The sequence below is a fragment of the Malaclemys terrapin genome, chromosome 1, assembly GCF_027887155.1.
Source record: "Malaclemys terrapin pileata isolate rMalTer1 chromosome 1, rMalTer1.hap1, whole genome shotgun sequence".
NCBI classification, from domain to species: Eukaryota; Metazoa; Chordata; order Testudines; family Emydidae; genus Malaclemys; species Malaclemys terrapin.
This window is the reverse complement of record NC_071505.1, coordinates 63,073,128-63,093,833: the sequence shown is the minus strand read 5'-3', so window position 1 is coordinate 63,093,833 and position 20,706 is coordinate 63,073,128. Positions and strand designations below refer to the sequence as shown.

Sequence of the window (20,706 nt, the reverse complement as noted above, 5' to 3'; positions counted from 1 at the left end):
AAAAGGCTGTTAGTGTGAGGTTGATTTTTATCAAATGCTGCACATCCTCTCCTAAAACAGCATGTGAAAAAGATCTAGGAAGAATAGGTAAACATTTACCCCTACAGCAAAGTGAGACCTTTTAAGAATGACCAGCTTATAACAGTCTTCATACTTTAATAGATTTGATTTTCCACATGGCTTCATTTTGTCTGGGTGGCTAACTGACACAATTTATAACTCTCTTCCTTTCCCAGGCCACTACAGTACACCATTCAGTAAAGCATGCCTTAAAGCTCGTCTGCATTATATGACCAAACTTCCATTCATTAGTGTTTGAAACACCTCAGCTGTGAAGGGCTCCTAAATGCTACCATGTGTGACAGTGCTGCACAAGAGCAGCATCGAGAAAAAAAACACTGGGCTTTAATCATAGGCCACTGCTTACTGCAATCCCTTTTCAAAAGGTTTCAAACATCCCCTCCCCCCCCCCCCAAAAAAAGGCAGAAAAAAGCTGTAAATCCAGGGAATAAACACAAGTACAAATGAATGGATGACAGCTTAAAAAATATAACCATAGCAGCATCAAGCCATGAGATTTCACACTGGTTTTGTTTAGTCTGCTTTGGGTTATGTGGGAAATGTGGAAAGCATGAAGCAAAAGCCCCCCTCCCTGCTAAACCATGGGCCTCAAATATTTAAGCCAGTAGGTTTATACCTCTTGACTAGGAAACAGGCCATGACCCTGGGGTACTCTCTGGAGTACCAGGCACAAAGAAAGATGTAGCATGATCAAAGCCATGGCCAGACGAAAGAGAGCAAAGTCAAGTGTCAGCAGCCCTCTGACCTTGTCTTTTCAATTAGTATTTAAATTCCAGAAAGGCACTAAGCAAGCATGCAGATACACAATTTTCTTCCTCACAATGCTTCCTTTCCAGTGACATGGGAGGTATTTAGATTACTGCAATGAAAGTGGTCACAGAACAGCAAGTGCATGGGTGAATTTTACTCCCCCTCGCCAAGGTTCAGAATATTCAGGTACTGAACCAATCTTTTTAACACTTCATAAAATTCATAAATACATGATGTGTTTTCCTCACTCATCCTCCCCATCTTGCAGAATGACATAGGGGGCAGTTGTAGCAGTTCAGGCTAGAAGAAAATCAGTATCTGAAGCCATCTTTGTGCTGGCAAGTACTAGAAGTGGGAGAAGCTGTTTTAAAACATATTGCATTGACACTTTGCAAATTCAGAGGCTCATCAAGATCATGAGGAGCAACTGCTTTGCTCAAAGCTGTCAGTGACTATTCAGCTGAAAATGATGACCTTGGATCCTGTTTTCTTTACTTAACATAACACACATAGGTGTTTTTTTTTTAAATGCTGCTTTCTACTGACTTTGAAGTTGTATTAACTTTGACATTTAATTAGTAATGGTATGAGGAGCAGCCTGAAAACCTCCAATGATTTTTAAGGCTATGTAGAGGGCAGCAGTGAGTTGCCTGAACTTTCTAGAAGCCCAACAGTTAAGCTACTACTACTCCTGCGGGAATTCTGTGCCAAAAAAATAAAAATTCTACACACAATATTTTAAAGTTCTGCAAAATTCTGCAAATTTTATTTGTCAAAATAATACTATATAATCATGCCATTTTCAATTATTTTGGTAATTTATTTCAAAATACCTGTCAGCAAGTATGTCTATAACAATACAGACACACACACAAATTCCCCCAGGAGGAGAGAGTTAAAGAAACCGCTATGACAACCCAGTTCGTGTTTCTCTGCCCCCTCCTCTCTAGAGCCCAGCTGGGGGGCCAGACACCCACAACCCCTCCCCCCCCCGAGCCCAACTGTAGCCCCCCAAGCCCAGATACCCACCCCCTACCCCTCAGAACCCAGCCGCAGGCTGCCTCCAGCCCAGATATCCGCATCCCCTCCCCTCCCAGAGCCCAGCCATGCCCCCCCAGCCCAGACACCCACCTCCCTACCCCTCAGAATCCAGGGATCCAGATGGAGAAACAGGCCAGTGCTGGGTCTGCATTGCGCAGTGGTGTAGAATTCCCCCAGGAGTACAGCTACAGGACCACTTGTATCATTTTATGATTGGCTAGTTGGGAGAATACTGCAACCTTAACTGGTTCTTTTTGAGAGCAGGTGGACTTTTGACCACACTATCAGAAAGGAGGAGTGGGGGTGTTACTGGCAGCAGTCTCTGGAGAAGGTGTTTGTGGAAGTAAGTGTTTTAAAGCCAGCCATGGAGAGCTGAAGAGAGTCTTCATTGCCAAAGGATATGTTTTAGTGCCAGTGTTGCCACCTCTTTTAATGTTATCACAAGGCTTGCAATATTTATTGGTTTTCTTAAAGTTCCAGTAAGAGATTGCATGAGAATCTTAGCTATTTTTTTTAAAGAAAGATTCTAGCCCTCATGATTGTGGTAAAAGGTTTGAAAATGTGACCCAAGGGCACCTTAAAGCTGAAACCCCAGAAATCAAGTAAATAGGACATCATATTTATTTATTTATTTATTTATTAAAATCTCATGATTTTAAGACAATCTCATAATTTTGGGACTTGATTCATGATTTTTGAATGTTTGAGGTTGGCAATGCAGTGGATCATTTTGGTTTGGAAGAAGAGCTTTTCAAGAAGAAAAGCAGAACTGGAAAAGTTGTTACTCTGCTAAGGGGAGTGGAATATTGACTTGCAGACTGACAATTGTCTTGCTTGAAGCCTGGTTCAATTCCTTCTATGCAAACACTAAGACCAGAACACTTAGTTTAGAAGCGACAGTAGAAGAAAGATATTTGTAAGTAGCCTAGCCAGTAGTTATTATTTACTGGCTATTTGGTATTGTACAAAACACAGAAGATGACATGCTTGCTGATTTGGAGTGCTTACCACCTAAACAGAGACAGAACAAAAATTAGGTGTGACAGATATGGCAATTTCCTGCAATATCTTTGAGAGACCTTACTGTCTTAAGCTTATGTATCATTGTGGGCCTGGGACTGTATGTAACTCCAGGGGGCAGAGTGACCACAGCTCCTCCAGGAACTAAGAACAGTGGGGGGAAATTCCCTCAGGTTGTAACTCCTGCAGAGCAGTACCACTGTCTGGAGAGATTTGCATATACAAGTTCAAACTAGATTCTTCAGAGACCAACAGACAAAGAAAGGACTTCTGGATGAATAGCCTGAGTTTAAAGTGACTCAGGGCCTTCTTTCTGATCTAGCAAACAGACAGGACCTTCTGTCCAAGTGGGGCCCCCATCCTTCCTGGGAAAGGCTTGAAAGGCCTATCAAGGTTTTAAAATACTCTGGTAAGCATTTAGCCTGCGTATAGGAACTTTTATTGTTTGTTATGTGGCTTCTCTGGTAATGCATTCACCTTAAGAATAAATGTGCTTGCTTAGAAAGAGCTGAGTGGTAACTTGTGACTGGTGGCAATTACAGCTGTTCATCGCCTTTGGAGAGAAAGCAAAGCACAGACAGTGGCCTCTTTACGCAGTCTGGCATGTTGAGGATATTACAATGTAGGCATGGAACTGTGCAACCTGGAAAAACCCTGGTCAGGAGGCAGAGAGATGCATGTCTCTGCCCAAGAGAAGTGATGACTGAGGAGCCAGGAGACTAGAGTGGGTGTCCTCGACAGACCACAGAGGGGAATACAAGTGAAGGATTGGGAGACACTTCCCGGTGTTGAAGTTGGCAGAAGTGGTTAAATTGATCAGAATGTTGTAACGCAATGATTCTCAACCTCTCCTATGCCAGGGCTTTATGTTACCATAGAAAAAGTATCCTCCCACCCCTCCCCTGTGTAGCCATAGAAAAGGCGAGGTGGTCAGGTAGGGTTACCATCCGTCCGGGTTTCCCCGGACATGTCCGGCTTTTTCAGCTTTAAATGGCCATCTGGGGGGGATTTCTAATAAAGTAGAAATGTCCGGGATTTCCCCCTTCCCCTCATGCAGAGTGCGGTGCGGCTGATTGGATGGCTGGGCCTGATTGAAAGCCGCTTGCAGCCACTGGGGCCTCTAGCAGCCAGAGTCCCTCCCCCTCCCCCACTCCCTCCTCCCTCGCAGAGCAGCGCATCACAGTGTTTGGCTCCACGTGGAGCATGCAGCTCTCCCTCTGCCTGCTGGGGGGGGCAGGCAAGGGACTGGGAATGGGGGGTTAGATTGGTCGGGGGTTCTGGGGGGGCTGTCAGGAGAAGGGGGTGTAGAGAGTGGTTGGGGCAGTCAGGGGACAGGGAGCAGGGAGGCTTAGATAGGGGGTGGGGTCCTGGGGGCAGTTAGGGTGGGGGGGTCTCAGGAGGGGGCAGTCAGGGGACAGGTAGGGGTAGGGGGGTTCTGAGGGGGGCGGGGCTGGGGCAGGGCTAGGGTGGCACCCCATGTCCTCTTTTTTTGATTGTTGAAATATGGTAATCCTACGGTGGGGTGCAGAGGCTGCAGGGCGAGGAGGAGCAGGGCAGGCAGGGGCATAGAGGCTGTAGGGGCAGGGGGGCGCAGGGGTCTCAGAGGCTGCAGGGGCGGGGGGGTGCAGGGGCTGCAGGGCGAGTGGGGAGCAGGGAAGCACTTAGCAAGCCCCAACCAAGATCAGAGTGGGAGGGAGGAGGGGGAATGCAGGGTGCTCAGAGGAGGGGGCAGAGTTGGGGCAGAGACTTTGGGGAAGAGGTTGGAATGGGGGCGGGGAAGGGATGGGGTTGGGGCTGGGGGCAGGGCGGAGTTGGGGCGGGGCCGGGGGCGGGACCGGGGCCCCGTGTAGTGTCCTCTTTTTTAAATGTTTGAATATGGTAACCCTAGGTCAGGATCTTCTGAAACCTGTTTGCTACCCTGCTAGGGTTGCTTCTCTGAGGGTGTGCAAACCTGTGCTGTTATAAAGTATTCAGGAAACTAGGGCCCACTGAAGTCAGTGGGACTATTCCCATGTTTAAAGCGAAGCACGTGCCTAAGTACTTTGCTCAGTTCCTTTCAGGACTGAGCCACTAGAGAGGAAGACATCACAGTTGTATGCAGTGCCTTCATGAGAGGATAATGTATTTTACACAGACCTACTGACTTGTATCTGGTGTTGCTGCATGCAATAGGACCAGGCAGTGAGACAAAGGGAAGGATACTGTGTGATGGAGCAGGGAAACAGTCCCAACATTTAGGAGGAACAGGATGCTGGAATGAAAGGCTTTGTGGGTCCAGATGAACTCTGACCAAACTCAACAGAGACACATACAACCTCAAGCATGAAGAGACAGTCACTGGGCAGGCGTCAGAGATCCTGATCACTCAATACTAGTGCTAGATCCACCTACAGACATGCCACAAAGTCAAGAACAAAACCACAGATCATGGAAAGGGTGCAATCAGCTAAGCAATCAATTGAAAAGCAAAACTTTCAGGCTGCCTGGCTATCCTTAATTCAGGCAGTTCCTAACTTCTGAATGCTTGATTTTGCAACCTTAACACTTTTAATGCAGTTGTCTTAGCTGTAAGAGAAAGGCATTGTTTGAGTTAACTTGATTGTTCTGTAATCCAGTTTTGCATTTATATGAAAAAATTGCTTTCTTTGTAACTGCGGCTGTTGTAGGCAATTAAAGGGGGACTGGTGGGAAGTGGGGAGAACAACTACAAAATGCCTCTCAACCCTCTCCTGTATGGACTTAATTGTGACATAGAGTAAGTGGTGTCTAGCTGCACCATCCCAATGGGAGCACTGCGAGACATTCTTCAGATGCTCTTAGGCACACAGAAGTTGAACAACTGCTACCACATCACCTTCTGTAGTGCATCTTATTGTCTCCTTCTGTGGCTGGCCAGATCAGCCGGCTGATGTGTAGGGGCAGGCTGGGACATGCCTCTGCATGCTCCCTGCTCCTAAGTGGTGCTGTGTGCCCTCAGGGAGGTAGGGACGAGCATTCCTAATGCTTCTCAGAGTGCAGGGGCTGCAGTTCTGCCGGGCTCTCTTGCAAGCTGCTGCAATAAAAGCACGAAAAACCGGAATTCTGGTAAGGGACCGCACTTTATTTCCTAGCTACATCCGCATGACATAGGTTGGGGTATCAAAAGGTTATCCCCCCCATCATGTAGCAGCAGCTAATATCCCTGACTCCAGTGGCTACTGTTATATCTCCCTTCCTTCCCACCTCCCTTTTTTTTTTTTAAATCAAATGCATATAAACTGTAATATCAATAAGAATAACAACCACAAACTAATCCAACTACTTAATAAAAGTTAGAAGAAAAAACAACTAGGATGGTGCTCAGGGTACAGCTGCCCGTAAGTACCCTATCAGAACCTCAACGCCTTTTTGATCATGGCCAGCCACTTCTTGTTCTCAAAACACTTCCTTCTGCAGTGTCCTAATCAGCTACTGAGGTGGATCTGCTTCCTGGTGTCTGTTTGCTGCTCCTCATGTTTGCCGTTGTGAATAACCAAGTGAGCATGTGTTGCTTTTGTCAGTGTGTAAGAACTGTCAGTAGCATTTTGGGTGTTCTCAGGACCAACAAGTCAGTGTATTCCTTGGTCTCCTTTGGATGTCTTCAGTTCCTCTTTCAAGCCTGACCCTCAGGGTAATTATGACATAAGACTTCGGTGATGTATCTAACATTCTCTCCCACTTGCAACAGGGAGTAACTGCTTGGCATTTTTGCCATAGTATTTCTTCTGTTTTAGTTTCCTAGTGTAAAATTCTTTTGTCAGTACTTCAAGGTTAATTATCTTTGGCTCAAGAAGCTTGTTGGATGTTGGCACTAAGGTTTTGGCAATATTCTAGCAATGCTAAGTATTGATCCCTTGAATCTGCCAGGGCTTTCTTTAAAAATCAAATGATTTTATTTATACAGCTTTCTCATACTGTGCATTGTAAGGCCCCGATGGGGAGTGCTTAAGCTGATATGCCAAAGAGAATTGCAGAAATGACCAGCTTATGAACTGTGGACCATTGTCTGTTGCTAACTCCTCTGGAATTCCATGGAGAGCAAAGCAGGATTGTAACAGGAACCACTGGAGACTGTTGCTACTAATACAGCTGCAGAAGGCGAGTGGAGGCTAAATGTGCACCCATGTAAGGTCAGCCCTGTAGCTGGTAAGAATTTTATCTTGAACCAAGTCTAGTTTGTTAAGTTTTAGCACTAGGAAGTGGTTTATCTTTATTTCTCTTGTAACCATTTCTGCTTTAATGCCTTGTACTCGTACTCACTTAAAGCCTATCTCTTCGTAGTTAAATAAATTTGTTTTATTCTTTAATCAAAACTGATCCAGTGTTTTGGTTAAACAGGGCTCTGGAGTAACTCCATTTGAAGTAACAAACAGTTGGATATTGTTCCCTTACAGGGGCAACAGACCTCCAATATCTGGACTGTCCAGGAGAGAGCTGGACAGTGCAGAACACATGTTTTGGGGGGAAATTAGGGACTGGGAGTGTGTTGGGATCACCCTGCAGGTCGTAACCAAAGCTGCTGGTGTCAGTGTTCCTGGAAGGCTGCAGTTATACACACACATTCAGGGTATGACCTGCATGCTGGTTGGCTGTTTGTGAGGGGCTCAGATTAGGAGCTACAGCACCAAAGCATTGTGAGGCACCCCAGGTTGCAGGGCAGGTGGTGACACAGCCCCTGACTGGCCGACACTGCACTTTGGAATGGGACACTTGCTCTGCTTATAGTCCCAATGAAGTCAATGATGTTACTTAATAGTAGTGTAAGGCTCTAGTAAATGTGAGTAAGAGTGGCAAAATCTGGATCCAAAGCCAATATTTTTAAAGGTAATTAGGCATCACTCCACTCAGTGTTGCAAGTGACTTATGCACTTAGGAGCCTGTGTATCACTGAAAGTCAATGAGACTTAGGCTCCTAGGTATCTCAGTCGCTTTTGAAAATGTCTAAGTCACTCAGGTCATGCAACACTGAGCAGAGTGATGCCTGAATACCTTTAAAAATATGGACTCACCTGACTAGAACTACAGTAAAAGCTGTCAGCTGACAAAATTGAGCACTTCTTATAACGGATCAGAGGACTTTTTGCACAGAGCAGAATTCAAGCGAATATTCTGAATAGCATTTACACTGGGGACAAATCCTGCTTGCAGAAATCCTGGGGGGCTGTACAAACTCAGATAAAGAGATACACCCTGCACTGGAGAGTTCACATGCTAAAAGACACAACCAGGTCACGTAGGAGTGAAATAAAATATTAAAGAAAGTAAGGAGGCATTCCTAATGCATATTGGTTGAATCAGTAGTGTGACCTTATACAACCTTGTGGCAGCCTGGCAAATCCCAAGGTTTGGAAACAGCTTTTACAAATTGTCTTTTAGACTATAAGCCCCTTAAGTTAAGGACTATAATTTACTATATGTTTGCACAGCACACAGTATAATGAGGCCATGATCTGGATGGGTTTGAGGTGCTAAAAACAATATAAATATAACAATTGATAATAATAAATTAGCAAGCACATAGCTCTGAAGTCAGTAATTCCTAGTATTTAGGCCTGTGCACTACTCTGACAAATTACAGGTCTTGGTATAAACTCTTCCTCCTGATGGTAGTATATCAGTACCAGAGAGATATTGCTGTCAATGCAGGTGGAAATGATATAATCTAGAATACCACTGAAGAGCTCTTAAAGACTCATGCATGAAACAGCATATATTTCTGTGCATCCCATCTGTTTAATTACAGTCAGTGTTACAGCAATGATTTTGTTTTTGGTAGGCGTGAGATGCCAGACTATGAAAGAACAGGGACACGACAATCCAAATAAAGATGTGGGTTGAAATCCATATGACCTGTTTTAGCCAAGCCTAACATCATGATCTCCTATCTCACTGAAGTGAGAGTCTCCTTAGGGTATGTCTACACTGCAATTAAAAACCCACAGCTGGCTCATGGCAGCTGACTTGGGCTTAAGGGCTCGGGCTAAGGGGCTGCTTAACTGCAGTGTAGACGTTCGGGCTCGTGCTGCAGCCCGAGGTCTGAAACCCTCCCCCCTCGCAGGATCCTAGAGTCCAGGCTGCAGTCTAAGCCCAAATGTCTACACCTCAATTAAATAGCCCCTTAGCCCGAGTCAGCTAGCACACGTCAGCCGCGGGTTTTTAACTGCAGTGTAGACAATCAGATATCTGGGGGGCTCCTGTTATAAAAAGACATAAAAAGATGAGGAGAGAGATTTGTCCTTTTAATTCCTCAAAAGAGTAATTGCTTGTTGCAGGCTGATAAGGAATGCCCAATGACATTGAAATCCTGACCATTACCTCTTACAACAGCATTATAATTAATTTACAGACAGGTGGCAACAATGATTTTTCTGAGTAGCCAAATTTATATTATATGTATTATTAATAACTAGCATTTGAAACTCAGTTGAAAGGTTTTGCCAAGTGCTAAAACTTGGTTAGACCTCAAAGCTGCTGTTTTGAAGTAACAAGAAAGAGACCGAAAAACTATAGCCAAGAGCTGCACACACCTCATTAGGGCCAAGCAATGTGGGAAGGCCAACCTGCAGCTTCCTGCTCAAGCGTGCTTATCCATTGGAAAGGGGCTTCAGGAAGGTAAGATAAAAGAGCCTTTCAAAGTGGAAGTGCACAGTGACATTTTTATGAGCGCTAGTCATGAAGGCTTCTAAACACTGAACAACTCAGTCATTTACATAACCTACTTCACAAAGAAAACGAAGGCTGCTACAAGGAGCATAACAAGCACATTCCTTGAGGGAGGGGGAAGGTTGAGTTGGAGAACTTTGTTTTTATTATTACTGTTTCTAAATCTCACTGGTTTGCTCTTCATTTGTTTTCACTCATGAAAGGAAGAGTTTAACAAATATGGCTCTACCTTCCCCCCAAGAGTTCTCAGAAAAGCTCCCAGAATAAGAAACATATTTCTGAAAGAAAGCTGAGTCCTCTGACTTGGTTCAACAAAGTTCATGCGAGACCTTGCGGTATAATACATCTAAATGATTTGGCTCTTAAATAAATAAATAAATCAACAAAATCAATGAAAGAAGAAAACACTAAAGGCTAAAAGCCTTGTAAAATCGTTTTTAAAATGTCTGAAGAGTTTAATCCTCGATCTTACCACACAGACACTGGTGAGGCTGTGTGCTGGCAGCAAAGCAGAGTATTTAACTTTGAGAGCCGAAGTGCTGGGTTTAATTTTCAGTTTCAGACTAAACAGCGGGTCTGCAGTGAAAGGCAGGGCAATGAGGACTCCTGAGTGAAATGGGGTAATGGAAATGGTTTCCTTGCAAGCTTTACTGATTGTGTAACCATGGAGCACCTCCTTGTGCATGCAAAAGAAAACAAAAATCAGAGAACTTTGTGTAGGCTTTTAATAAGAACCCCCGTTTTCCCTCTCTTTTTTACTGCAAAAAATTCTGTTGCTATTTTATTATAAAATGCTGCAGGCTAAAAATATATCCCTAATTTAAGCCATCTTGCCAATAAATCTACAAATACCTGGTAATCCAAAAAGGGTAGTTATGGTTTAATGACATACTCTTCTTGTCATCTTAATATGTTCAACTCCTAAAGGATTTAGAGCCATGCATTTAAAGATTTTTCAACTTCTTGAATATCTCTGAGCAGTCTGGTGGAAAAGGCAATAAAGTATGGACCTCTTCATCATGGCGCATGAACCAACTTTTTGAGTTCCATCTGCTAAGTGATTCATGTTACCACAGAGCTGAACCTTTTCTTTTTCTACATTGGACAGTTTGATTTAAAAATACATTGGGGCTGTCTCACTTAATGGATGGTGATTATTTCCTTTTGACTAGAGAACTTTATGGTAGTTTCTTTTTAAATGGAACATATCTAAACCCTATAATCTAATAGAAAAAGGCTCCTGATGGAAACCTATGCACAAAATACTTTTTCTTTGAAGACAAAGAAAGATTTATTAAAGTTTATACCTCAGTGTTCATCTGTTTTCCTCTTCCTAAATGTAAAAAAAACAAAAAAACAACAACAACAACAACAAAACTAAAATAAATTACAGTTAATGCCTCATTATATAACATTCTTCTTTGGAAGACTTTGTTAAAGTGAAGGGGAGGCTGCCTAAAATACTCTATCTGTCCCTGTGTTGTTCTGATTTCAGTTTCCAGATTTTGTCTCAAAATAGCCATGGGAAATAGGGAGGAAAAAACCTATTCACTGCCCTCACTGTAGCTCTGCGGGGTCCTAGAGCTCAGGGTTTCATTGCGCCAGACTCCTCGTCTGGTTTCAATACAGTGCTCTTTCCCTCCCCACCCCCCACCCATCCTGTCTGTGAGATCAGCCATTGGTAACTCTGGGAGACATTATAAACTGCGATGTGGGAAACTAGAGATGAAAATTCAGGCAGAATGTGAGTGATTTGTTTTTTCTTTATTTCTCTCCTCCACACACACACCCCATGTCTGTTGGGTGGCAGATAATCTTCAAAACCAGAGTTCAGAGATCAGAATCAAGCTACTTCAGCAGTCAGCTGACCAAAAATTCAGCAAGTTTAGGAATGATTTTTCATGCTGGTTTTTCCTTCACTTCATCAGATGCCAAGAGTCTCAAGTGCTATAAATAGGGTTAAGATAAAGCAAGGGGTATCATGGCAATACTCTAGTGTATTTAAACAAAATCAGGGATCATTACAAATAAAGTACAGATTGTGAGCAAAATTTTCAAAAGCGCCTAAATCCCATTTTCAGAAGTGCATAAGTAACTTGACTTTTAATGGGACCTAAGCTGCTTACACTTAGGTGCTTTTGCAAATATTACCTTGTGTCTATAACCACAGTAGTACCATAATATCAGTAATCACAGTAATCACCATGATAATAGTGCTCTGATCTACTACTGCAACAGGATGCCTGCAATCTCCAACCCTTTGCACAGGCCAGCACAACACTGGGATAAGGGTGGCTTTTGGAACCTTCAAGTTAGAGCCAATGAACAAGCAAGATTGCTTACTACCAACATACCAACAGAGGCAGGCATGGTGAGAGTTCTATTCCAAATGATGTGGACTCAGCTGGAGTTAAAAACATTTTTAAAATGTGTGTGTGTTCTGTGATTTTGTGGGTTATGGATTTCTGTGATTTTTTTTTTTTTTTTTAGGGTTTTTTACTAAGGTCCAGTTAATGCACGTGAGGGGGCACACTGGTATGCCTGCATGGTCTTAGCAAAGGTACTGGTATCATGCTCTGATTGGCTGCCCATATGTGGTAATGTCCAGAGACAGCAATCAGCACTGGTGTAGTGTGATATCACTGTGATGTCAAAGAAAACAATTCTATAACTGCCCGTCATTAATATAGTAGCTGTGTAATGTTTCCTACTCATATTCTAAGGGGTTTTTTGGTGTGTGTTTGTATGGGGGGGAGGGATTGGGGCTTATCACTTAATCTTCCTGGGACAGTTTCCAGAGTGGGACTTTATAAAATGCCAGAAATACTGAGGAATCCTTAAAGAATAAAATGTTTTTCTCCCGATCATCTTTTCCCAGGAAATGTACATCAATAAATGATGATTGAGCACACAGCTATTTCCACTTACAAATTGTTTTTTTAAAATTGTGCTTGGTATGTAAGGACCATAACTGACAATAACAGGCAAAGACTCTATATTTAATAGATGACTATGTATTATATTCACTGGTTCATTTAATCATTCTGTGGTTCCTATATTTTCCCAAAATTTGTTATTCTATTTCTGCTACTCCATAACTAAATGTTTGTATGTATTACAGTCCAACATGTGAAACCAGTCTGAAAAGACCAACAGGCTTGGAGATTTCAAGCACTGGGTAATACATATCTTTGTATAGAAAATTAAACTGTGAATCAGTTTTGTCATCTGAGACGATGTGGTACAATTCTGAGAGGAACAATCTGATGCATCAGTGCTTCATCTTCCACCCTTTCTGATGTAGTTGATGATCTGTAATGTCCTTGTATTATTTTAGTACATCCAAGCATTTAAAGACCTAATCCCAAACCCACAGAAGTCAATGGGAGTCTTTCCATTGACTTAACTAGCTTGGTATTAGGAGCTATGAACTTGATTGTAAAAGTTGCTAAACACTCATAACTCTATAGGTGTTCCATGAAACCCTGTCTCCTGGATCCGATAAATGTCTCTTTTTTGAAGTAACACTCCAACTCACATCACCTTCAATGATCAGTGTGATACAGGCCACACACTGGCAAGGATGGGGTTATTGAGGGCCTGTGGACCAAACTGCCTCTGCCCCACCACACCTGTAACACGTCAGGAGTGAAGAGGGATACCCATCTTGATTTGAGACTGACCAAGAAGGAGATTAGAGCTCTGCTTCTCTGTTGGTGAGGGAAGCCTGGTTTCAGCCAATAATCTGAGACCGCTTGCTGCCTGGGCGAACCTCCTGGGGGATGGGACAACTGAGACCACTGACTGCTGAATGAAGACAAGTCCTGAGTAGAAGGGTGGCATCCTGCCAAAGACTCTTTGGACAACCCTAGTTTTGAGTTCATAGTATTTCTTTAGTTTCTAACTTTAATATCTTGGAAGGGATGAGACTCAAGTGTGCCTTGGCCAGAGGGCTAAAGTGCCACTGCACCAGACAGTGAGAGGTGGCAACCAATCATTGAAGTCCCTATGACAGCCTGAGTAGGGTCCTGTTGGGGCATCACGGAGAGAGGCCCTGTCACAACTGGTTTATTGATTATCTTTGTTGTTACAGGTATAAGACAAAGTCCAAGGTTTTCCAAAACAACTAGTGATTCTGGGAGTTCTAATTTTTTGATGTCTTTCTGGAGACACCTTCAAGAGGTCTGAATTTAGAGAGTGGGTGCTCAAAATTTCTACCAATCAGGCTCCTCTAAGGTGTCGCAAGTTGGGTTTTTATTATTATTATTTTTTATTTATATTTTTATTTTATTATTATTAAAACTATGGCACTCAAAACAGAATCACAGAAATGAAATGCTGGAAGGGACCCCAGAAGGTAATCTAGTCCAGCGGTTCTCAACTGGGGGTCCATGGTCCATGATATGTGCTTGGGTTGTAAACCTGGTGCCCCAAGCTCTCGGGCTGAGGCTGATCCCCGGCACTCCCATGGAACAAGGCTCCCCCAAACTGCAGTGCCTTACCCAGAGTGGGGCAGTCCCAGGGGAAGCTCCAGCCTCACCCCCTGCTTTCCCCAGTCCCTCTCAGACCCAGCCCTCTGTCCAGGTCATAGGGGAGAAGCCAGAGGCACGCAATGTGGGGCAGCTGCTCCTCTGGCTAGTGGTGCCATGAAGTGGGCAGCCGTGGCATTCCGCCGTCGGCTGCTGGTGCCTGGGGTTGCGGCTGCTCCTCGTTTCCCAGCCCCCTTTGACGGCTCACGCAGCCAGTAAGAGCTGCCTGGGCAGGGTTGTGTCTTGCTGAGGTGAGTCAGGGGGTGGAGGTGGCACTTCTTCCCTGGACCCTGCTATGCAGAGCTGGCCCAACAGATGTTGTCTTAATCATATATCACTGCAGGAAATCTTGGCTAAATTATATGATATAAATAATGGCAAAACTTTTTATTTACTGGCAATGGTAATTGTTTTTTTAATAGATGCACCCGCCCACCATCATTCTCAGTGACGTTGCCCAAATATACTTCAGACACCATTTTGCTGTGTCTACTGTTAGGGACATTTTGGGTCCTTTCAGCTCTGGACTCAGTTTTCAATTCCATGTAGTTCATCCCCTAAGCATCTTCTGCCAAATATGCTTCTGTGGACTCCTAACCACAACATAAAACATAAAGATACTCTGCGCACAAGCACCATCTACTCTTCTCTGCTGTTGAATAGCCAATGGGACGTAATGACCAGTGCTGACTCAGGGAGGTATAGCCTTTCCTTTCAGCACCAGTGGGAGTAAAAAGTCCTCTGAAGACCACTTCAGAATGGGGTAAGACTATAAATCCACTGACTACTCCTTGGTATGTATCTAGCTATTCATAGATTCATAGATTCTAGGACTGGAAGGGACCTCGAGAGGTCATCGAGTCCAGTCCCCTGCCCGCATGGCAGGACCAAATACTGTCTAGACCATCCCTGATAGACATTTATCTAACCTACTCTTAAATATCTACAGAGATGGAGATTCCACAACCTCCCTAGGCAATTTATTCCAGTGTTTAACCACCCTGACAGTTAGGAACTTTTTCCTAATGTCCAACCTAGACCTCCCTTGCTGCAGTTTAAGCCCATTGCTTCTTGTTCTATCCTTAGAGGCTAAGGTGAACAAGTTTTCTCCCTCCTCCTTATGACACCCTTTTAGATACCTGAAAACTGCTATCATGTCCCCTCTCAGTCTTCTCTTTTCCAAACTAAACAAACCCAATTCTTTCAGCCTTCCTTCATAGGTCACGTTCTCAAGACCTTTAATCATTCTTGTTGCTCTTCTCTGGACCCTTTCCAATTTCTCCACATCTTTCTTGAAATGCGGTGCCCAGAACTGGACAGAATACTCCAGCTGAGGCCTAACCAGAGCAGAGTAGAGGGGAAGAATGACTTCTCGTGTCTTGCTCACAACACACCTGTTAATACATCCCAGAATCATGTTTGCTTTTTTTGCAACAGCATCACGCTGTTGACTCATATTTAGCTTGTGGTCCACTATAACCCCTAGATCCCTTTCTGCCGTACTCCTTCCTAGACAGTCTGTTCCCATTCTGTATGTGTGAAACTGATTTTTTCTTCCTAAGTGGAGCACTTTGCATTTGTCTTTGATAAACTTCATCCTGTTTAACTCAGACCATTTCTCCAATTTGTCCAGATCATTTTGAATTATGACCCTGTCCTCCAAAGCAGTTGCAATCCCTTCCAGTTTGGTATCATCTGCAAACTTAATTCTATGCCAATATCTAAGTCGTTAATGAAGATATTGAACAGAGCCGGTCCCAAAACAGACCCCTGCGGAACCCCACTCGTTATGCCTTTCCAGCAGGATTGGGAACCATTAATAACAACTCTCTGAGTACAGTTATCCAGCCAGTTATGCACCCACCTTATAGTAGCCCCATCTAATTTGTATTTGCCTAGTTTATCAAGAAGAATATCATGCGAGACCGTATCAAATGCCTTACTAAAGTCTAGGTATACCACATCCACAGCTTCTCCCTTATCCACAAGACTCGTTATCCTATTGAAGAAAGCTATCAGATGGGTTTGACATGATTTGTTCTTTACAAATCCATGCTGGCTGTTCTCTATCACCTTACCACCTTCCAAGTGTTTGCAGATGATTTCCTTAATTACTTGCTCCATTATCTTCCCTGGCACAGAAGTTAAACTAACTGGTCTGTAGTTTCCTGGGTTTTTATTTCCCTTTTTATAGATGGGCACTATATTTGCCCTTTTCCAGTTTTCTGGAATCTCTCCCATCTCCCATGATTTTCCAAAGATAATAGCTAGAGGCTCAGATACCTCCTCTATTAGCTCCTTGAGTATTCTAGGATGCATTTCATCAGGCCCTGGTGACTTGCAGGCATCTAACTTTTCTCAGTGATTTTTAACTTGTTCTTTTTTTATTTTATCTGCTAAACCTACCCCCTTCCCATTAGCATTCACTGTGTTAGGCATTCCTTCAAACTATATTTATATTTATCTCCTAGCATCATAGTACCTAATGGAAGCAGGATGGAAAAGACCTCCCCAAAGACTTCAGTCCCTTGCAGGCATTCTACCTCAGAACACACCAGATTTGGTCCAGGACAAAACATCATGGAGGTGCATAACACACTCAGCGTCCTCTACGCTGTCCAGACAGTATGAGAACAAATTAAACATGGTGCCCAATGGATAGCTTTTTAAAGGTATTTGGGCACCAAAACCAAAGGAAGTTAGGCACCTAAATACTTGTGAAAACCTGGCCCTGAATGCTTTACAACCATTGATCAAATCACTAGTGGGAAGGAGGGAAGCACTATCGTCCCCAGTTTTACAGATGGGGAGCAGATCCCCAGATCCCATAGGCACCAGATAGAATAGACCAGAGGGGGCTAAGCTTCCCCTGTGGCTGCTCTGCCCCTCCGCTGAGGCGCCTGCCACTTCTCATTAAGTCCCGCCTCTCCTCTCCTGAGATGCCCCCACCTCCTGTCACTTGCTGAGTCCCTCCTCTCCTCCACCCCCCTCACCCAAGGTCCCCACCGCCTGCCGCTCGCTGGGTCCCTCCATCCCCCTGTGTTCCCACCCACCACTCAGGGGAGGGGGAAGGCCATGGGGGAGAGGGAGTGGAAGAGAGGAGGGACTTGGTGAGTGGTGGGCAGGCGGGGGCGGGGGGGTCTTGGGGGATGAGGCCTAGCATGAATGGGACCTGGGGCAGAGTGTGGGTGGAGCATGGGCGGGGCCACAGGGGGAGGCCGAGTGGGGGCGGGACCATGGTCCAGGCACTGAGGGAGTTTCCGGCACTCAGTCCAGCCTCCCCACGCGCCGCCCGTGCCAGATTCTCAAAGGTATTTAGGTGCCTAACTCACTGATTTCTGTAGAAGTCAAGCACCTAAGTACCTTGGAGGATGTGGGCCAGAGAGACTAAAGATCAGATTTTTAAAGGTATTCAGCCATCTAAAGATGAAGACAGGTGCTTTGTAGGATATTCAAAAGCGCCTGGATACCTAATTCCTATAGAACCACAAGGTGCTCCTTCGTTTGCCCTCACAGAGGGCAGCCAGCAGTGCAATGGATACTCTAGCCCTGAGGTTGTTCAAGAGCCTAAGGAAGATATTTCCCTTCCTTCCACAGAAACTCCCCTCCAGAGCAGAGTCTGATTTCTTGGGCTACGCACTTGGGGCAGGATTAGGGAAATGCTTTGAGGGTATGGATCATGATGTGTGCATGTATTTGTAATTCACTTTATAAAGACATGCTGGGCATACTCTATATTCTTGATGAAATGGTGGAAATGCTAAGTAAACCCTTCAATAGCTTTATCATAGGTGTTTTCAATAGGTTTCATAAGGGAAAATGTTCAAATCAGCCATGAGCAATGCTAGTTCTTATAAAGGTGAATTTCATTGTAGAGAGCTACTTGTGCTGGCTCATTGGTTGTCACCCTCTGCCTAACAGGTGTCTGCATTTCCAACCTGATGCATCTACACAATTGGTAAGCGCTTTGTGATAAAAGGCATTATTTAAATGCAAAATAATAGAGTAATAACAATGCTTAGAGCTTGCCCAGTTACTTTTATCTTCAGATCACCTTACAAACACATGAACTGAGCTCTTCAGATTGGCCTTGTGATTTGGGACTTTTTTCAAGGTGATTAACCTCAGCATATTCTTTTTTAAAGGTAATTTTTCTCCCTCCCCTTCCTTCTTCTTGGCCACGTAAAATCCCAGTTGGCCTGTTTAACTCATTTAATGAGGAGTTTCTGGGAAGCAGCAGTCTCAGAAATGTCACTCAATATAGTTACAAAATAAACAAAAATTACATAAAATATTTAGAACTGAGGAAATCCAAATCTTAGACCAGTTTGGGGATCTACAAAGAGCGTAGGGCTCAGTAACATTCTTTAGATTCTGCTCCGAAGTGATGTCATATAAACAACAAGAAACTCCCTTCCAAAAACCATCTGACTTCCTCTTCTAACCCCTAGTTCTTTAATACAGTTTAGTTTATTGCTTCATCTGTTTACAAAATCAGTCACTAAACTGCTCTTCATTACTTGTTTGTTTTTATTTTTTCTTTCTGAACAGACATCTTTTGGCGTGCTGTCAGAGCTCTCAAAATCTATCCTTGTGTGTGTGGGGTGGGGGTGGGGGGGGTTCTTGCTCATCATAACAACCTTGAGGCACCTTGTCATGGTAACATCCTACTGCCCAAAGAAGACTAGAGACAACTTCCTGTAGAAACCACACCCAACAAAGCTACACCTTCATCATCAGAAGTGATAGGAGTTGCTTTGGAGTGAGTCTAAGGGCTTGTCTACATTACAGAGCCATGCTAGTATAGCTATGGCAGTATAGCTATGCTAAAGAGTCCTCTAGTGTAGACGCAGTATAAGCCAACAAAAGAAGCTCTTCTGCCATCATAGCTACACTATCGTCTACTGGAATGATATTAGCTACGTCGTATGCAGTGTCGTTGTAGACATTTTGGTCCCAGGATATTAGAGAGACAAGGCGGGTGAGGTGAGATCTTTTACTGGACCAACTCTCATCAACAGAAGTTGGTTCTATAAAAGATATTACCTCACCCACTTTGTCTCTCTAATTAGCTATACTAACAGAAGCATTCTTCTGTCGGCATAGTTATGTCTACATCAGTGGCTTTATTGGCATAGCTATGTTGACAAAGGAGTGTGATTATTTATTTTCAAAACTTTGTGGTGTAGACCAGGCTTAAGCACTCAGCCTGTGCTGCACTGTCAGGCGGGAAAGTGAGAGGTTGGGAATAGAAATCAAACTTGTCTCTCTCCTTTCACACTGGAGAGCAGTGCCACCTCCTAATTTTTTAACCTGCAACTCATCAGCTTGTTGTTACTCTAATTCAGGGTTTGGCAACCTTCGGCACGCAGCCAATCAGGGTAATCAACTGGTGGGCCGCAAGACATTTTGTTTACGTTGACCGTCCACAGGCAGGGCCCCTTGCAGCTCCCAGTGGCCAGGAACGGGAGCTGCAGGGACCGTGCCTGCGAACAGTCAATGTAAACAAAATGTCTCGTGGCCCCCAGCGGAGTATCCTGATGGGCTGCGTGCCGAAGGTTGCTGACCCCAGCTCTAATTTTTATTTGTTTTATGCTAAACAATGTTTAGAGTTATTTTAAATATAAACATTTGAGCTAGTCAAAACACAGAAAAACAGTTTCAAACTTGACCCATTTTCCATGAAAGTTTCTGTAAAATTTAAGATCAATTTTTTTATCAAAATCATGTCCAAAACTGCTATAGAATATTTTTGTTCACAGAAAGCTGCATTTTGGGTAAGCAAAAATGTTTAATGATGATTTCAAACATAATTTAAATTTAAAAAATTGATTCAAATGTCACAAAACTTTCACAAAAAAAGAAACATTTCAAAAATATCAACAATTTTTGGCAAAAGATTCCATTTTTTTAAAAAAAGGCCAAATTGCTATGAACTTTTTGTGCAAAAATTTTGACCAGCTCCAACAACCGTTCTTACCACTGCCCTTGAAGTCTCTGTAAACACAGCCAATATTTGCTTAAAATAAATAAACAAACAAACAAAAAGTAAGATAACCAAATGTTTTGAAGATTCTTTTGCAATGGTGCTTGTCATCCCTATACAATAACTTTCAGGTAAAAACTATATGTGCTATTGGACAATAAAGCTTCCTGCCTCTTATGAATTGTAAACTTCCAATTCTCAGCCTCAATAAACATAGAATAACTAGATTTAGCCTTATGCGCTAAGGGACTGATTCAAAACCCCTTGAAGTCAATGGGAAGATGAATGAAGTCCAATGGACTTCAGTCCCTAGAGGATTAAACTTATGTGATACTGAATAACTGAGTCAATGACACTGAAGGCATGCCATTCCTTGCAAAGGGTAGGCAGCACTTCAAAGGTTCAAGTCGCTGGAGCAAAGTTTAGACCCCAATTCAGGAAAACACTTAAGCATATGCTTAACTTTAATAATGACAGGGATTCTTTCATGAATCAGGACCTTAATTAGCAAGTAAGACACACAAAAAATGTACTTGATTTGCCTTTGTACCTATTCAAAAATAATGCTTTTCTCTTTTCCTCGTATTGCTGTTATTGTGTTCATTTGCTTGTTTTTTT

The 20,706-nt window shown here is 43.5% G+C and overlaps 1 protein-coding gene across 2 annotated transcripts in view; it reads right to left on the bottom strand.

The window, feature by feature from the left end:
* Positions 1 to 20,706, bottom strand: part of HMGA2 (high mobility group AT-hook 2) — a 174,036-nt gene that overhangs the window by 4,941 nt on the left and 148,389 nt on the right. The window contains exon 5 of one of the 2 annotated variants that reach the window (XM_054025764.1): positions 11,435 to 11,520. The exons of the other annotated variant lie outside the window; for it this stretch is intronic. Coding sequence (XP_053881739.1) covers positions 11,473 to 11,520 — 48 coding nt within the window. The 3' untranslated portion in view covers positions 11,435 to 11,472. Of the gene's footprint in view, positions 1 to 11,434; positions 11,521 to 20,706 lie in introns of those variants that run through there. 2 annotated transcript variants of the gene reach the window in all.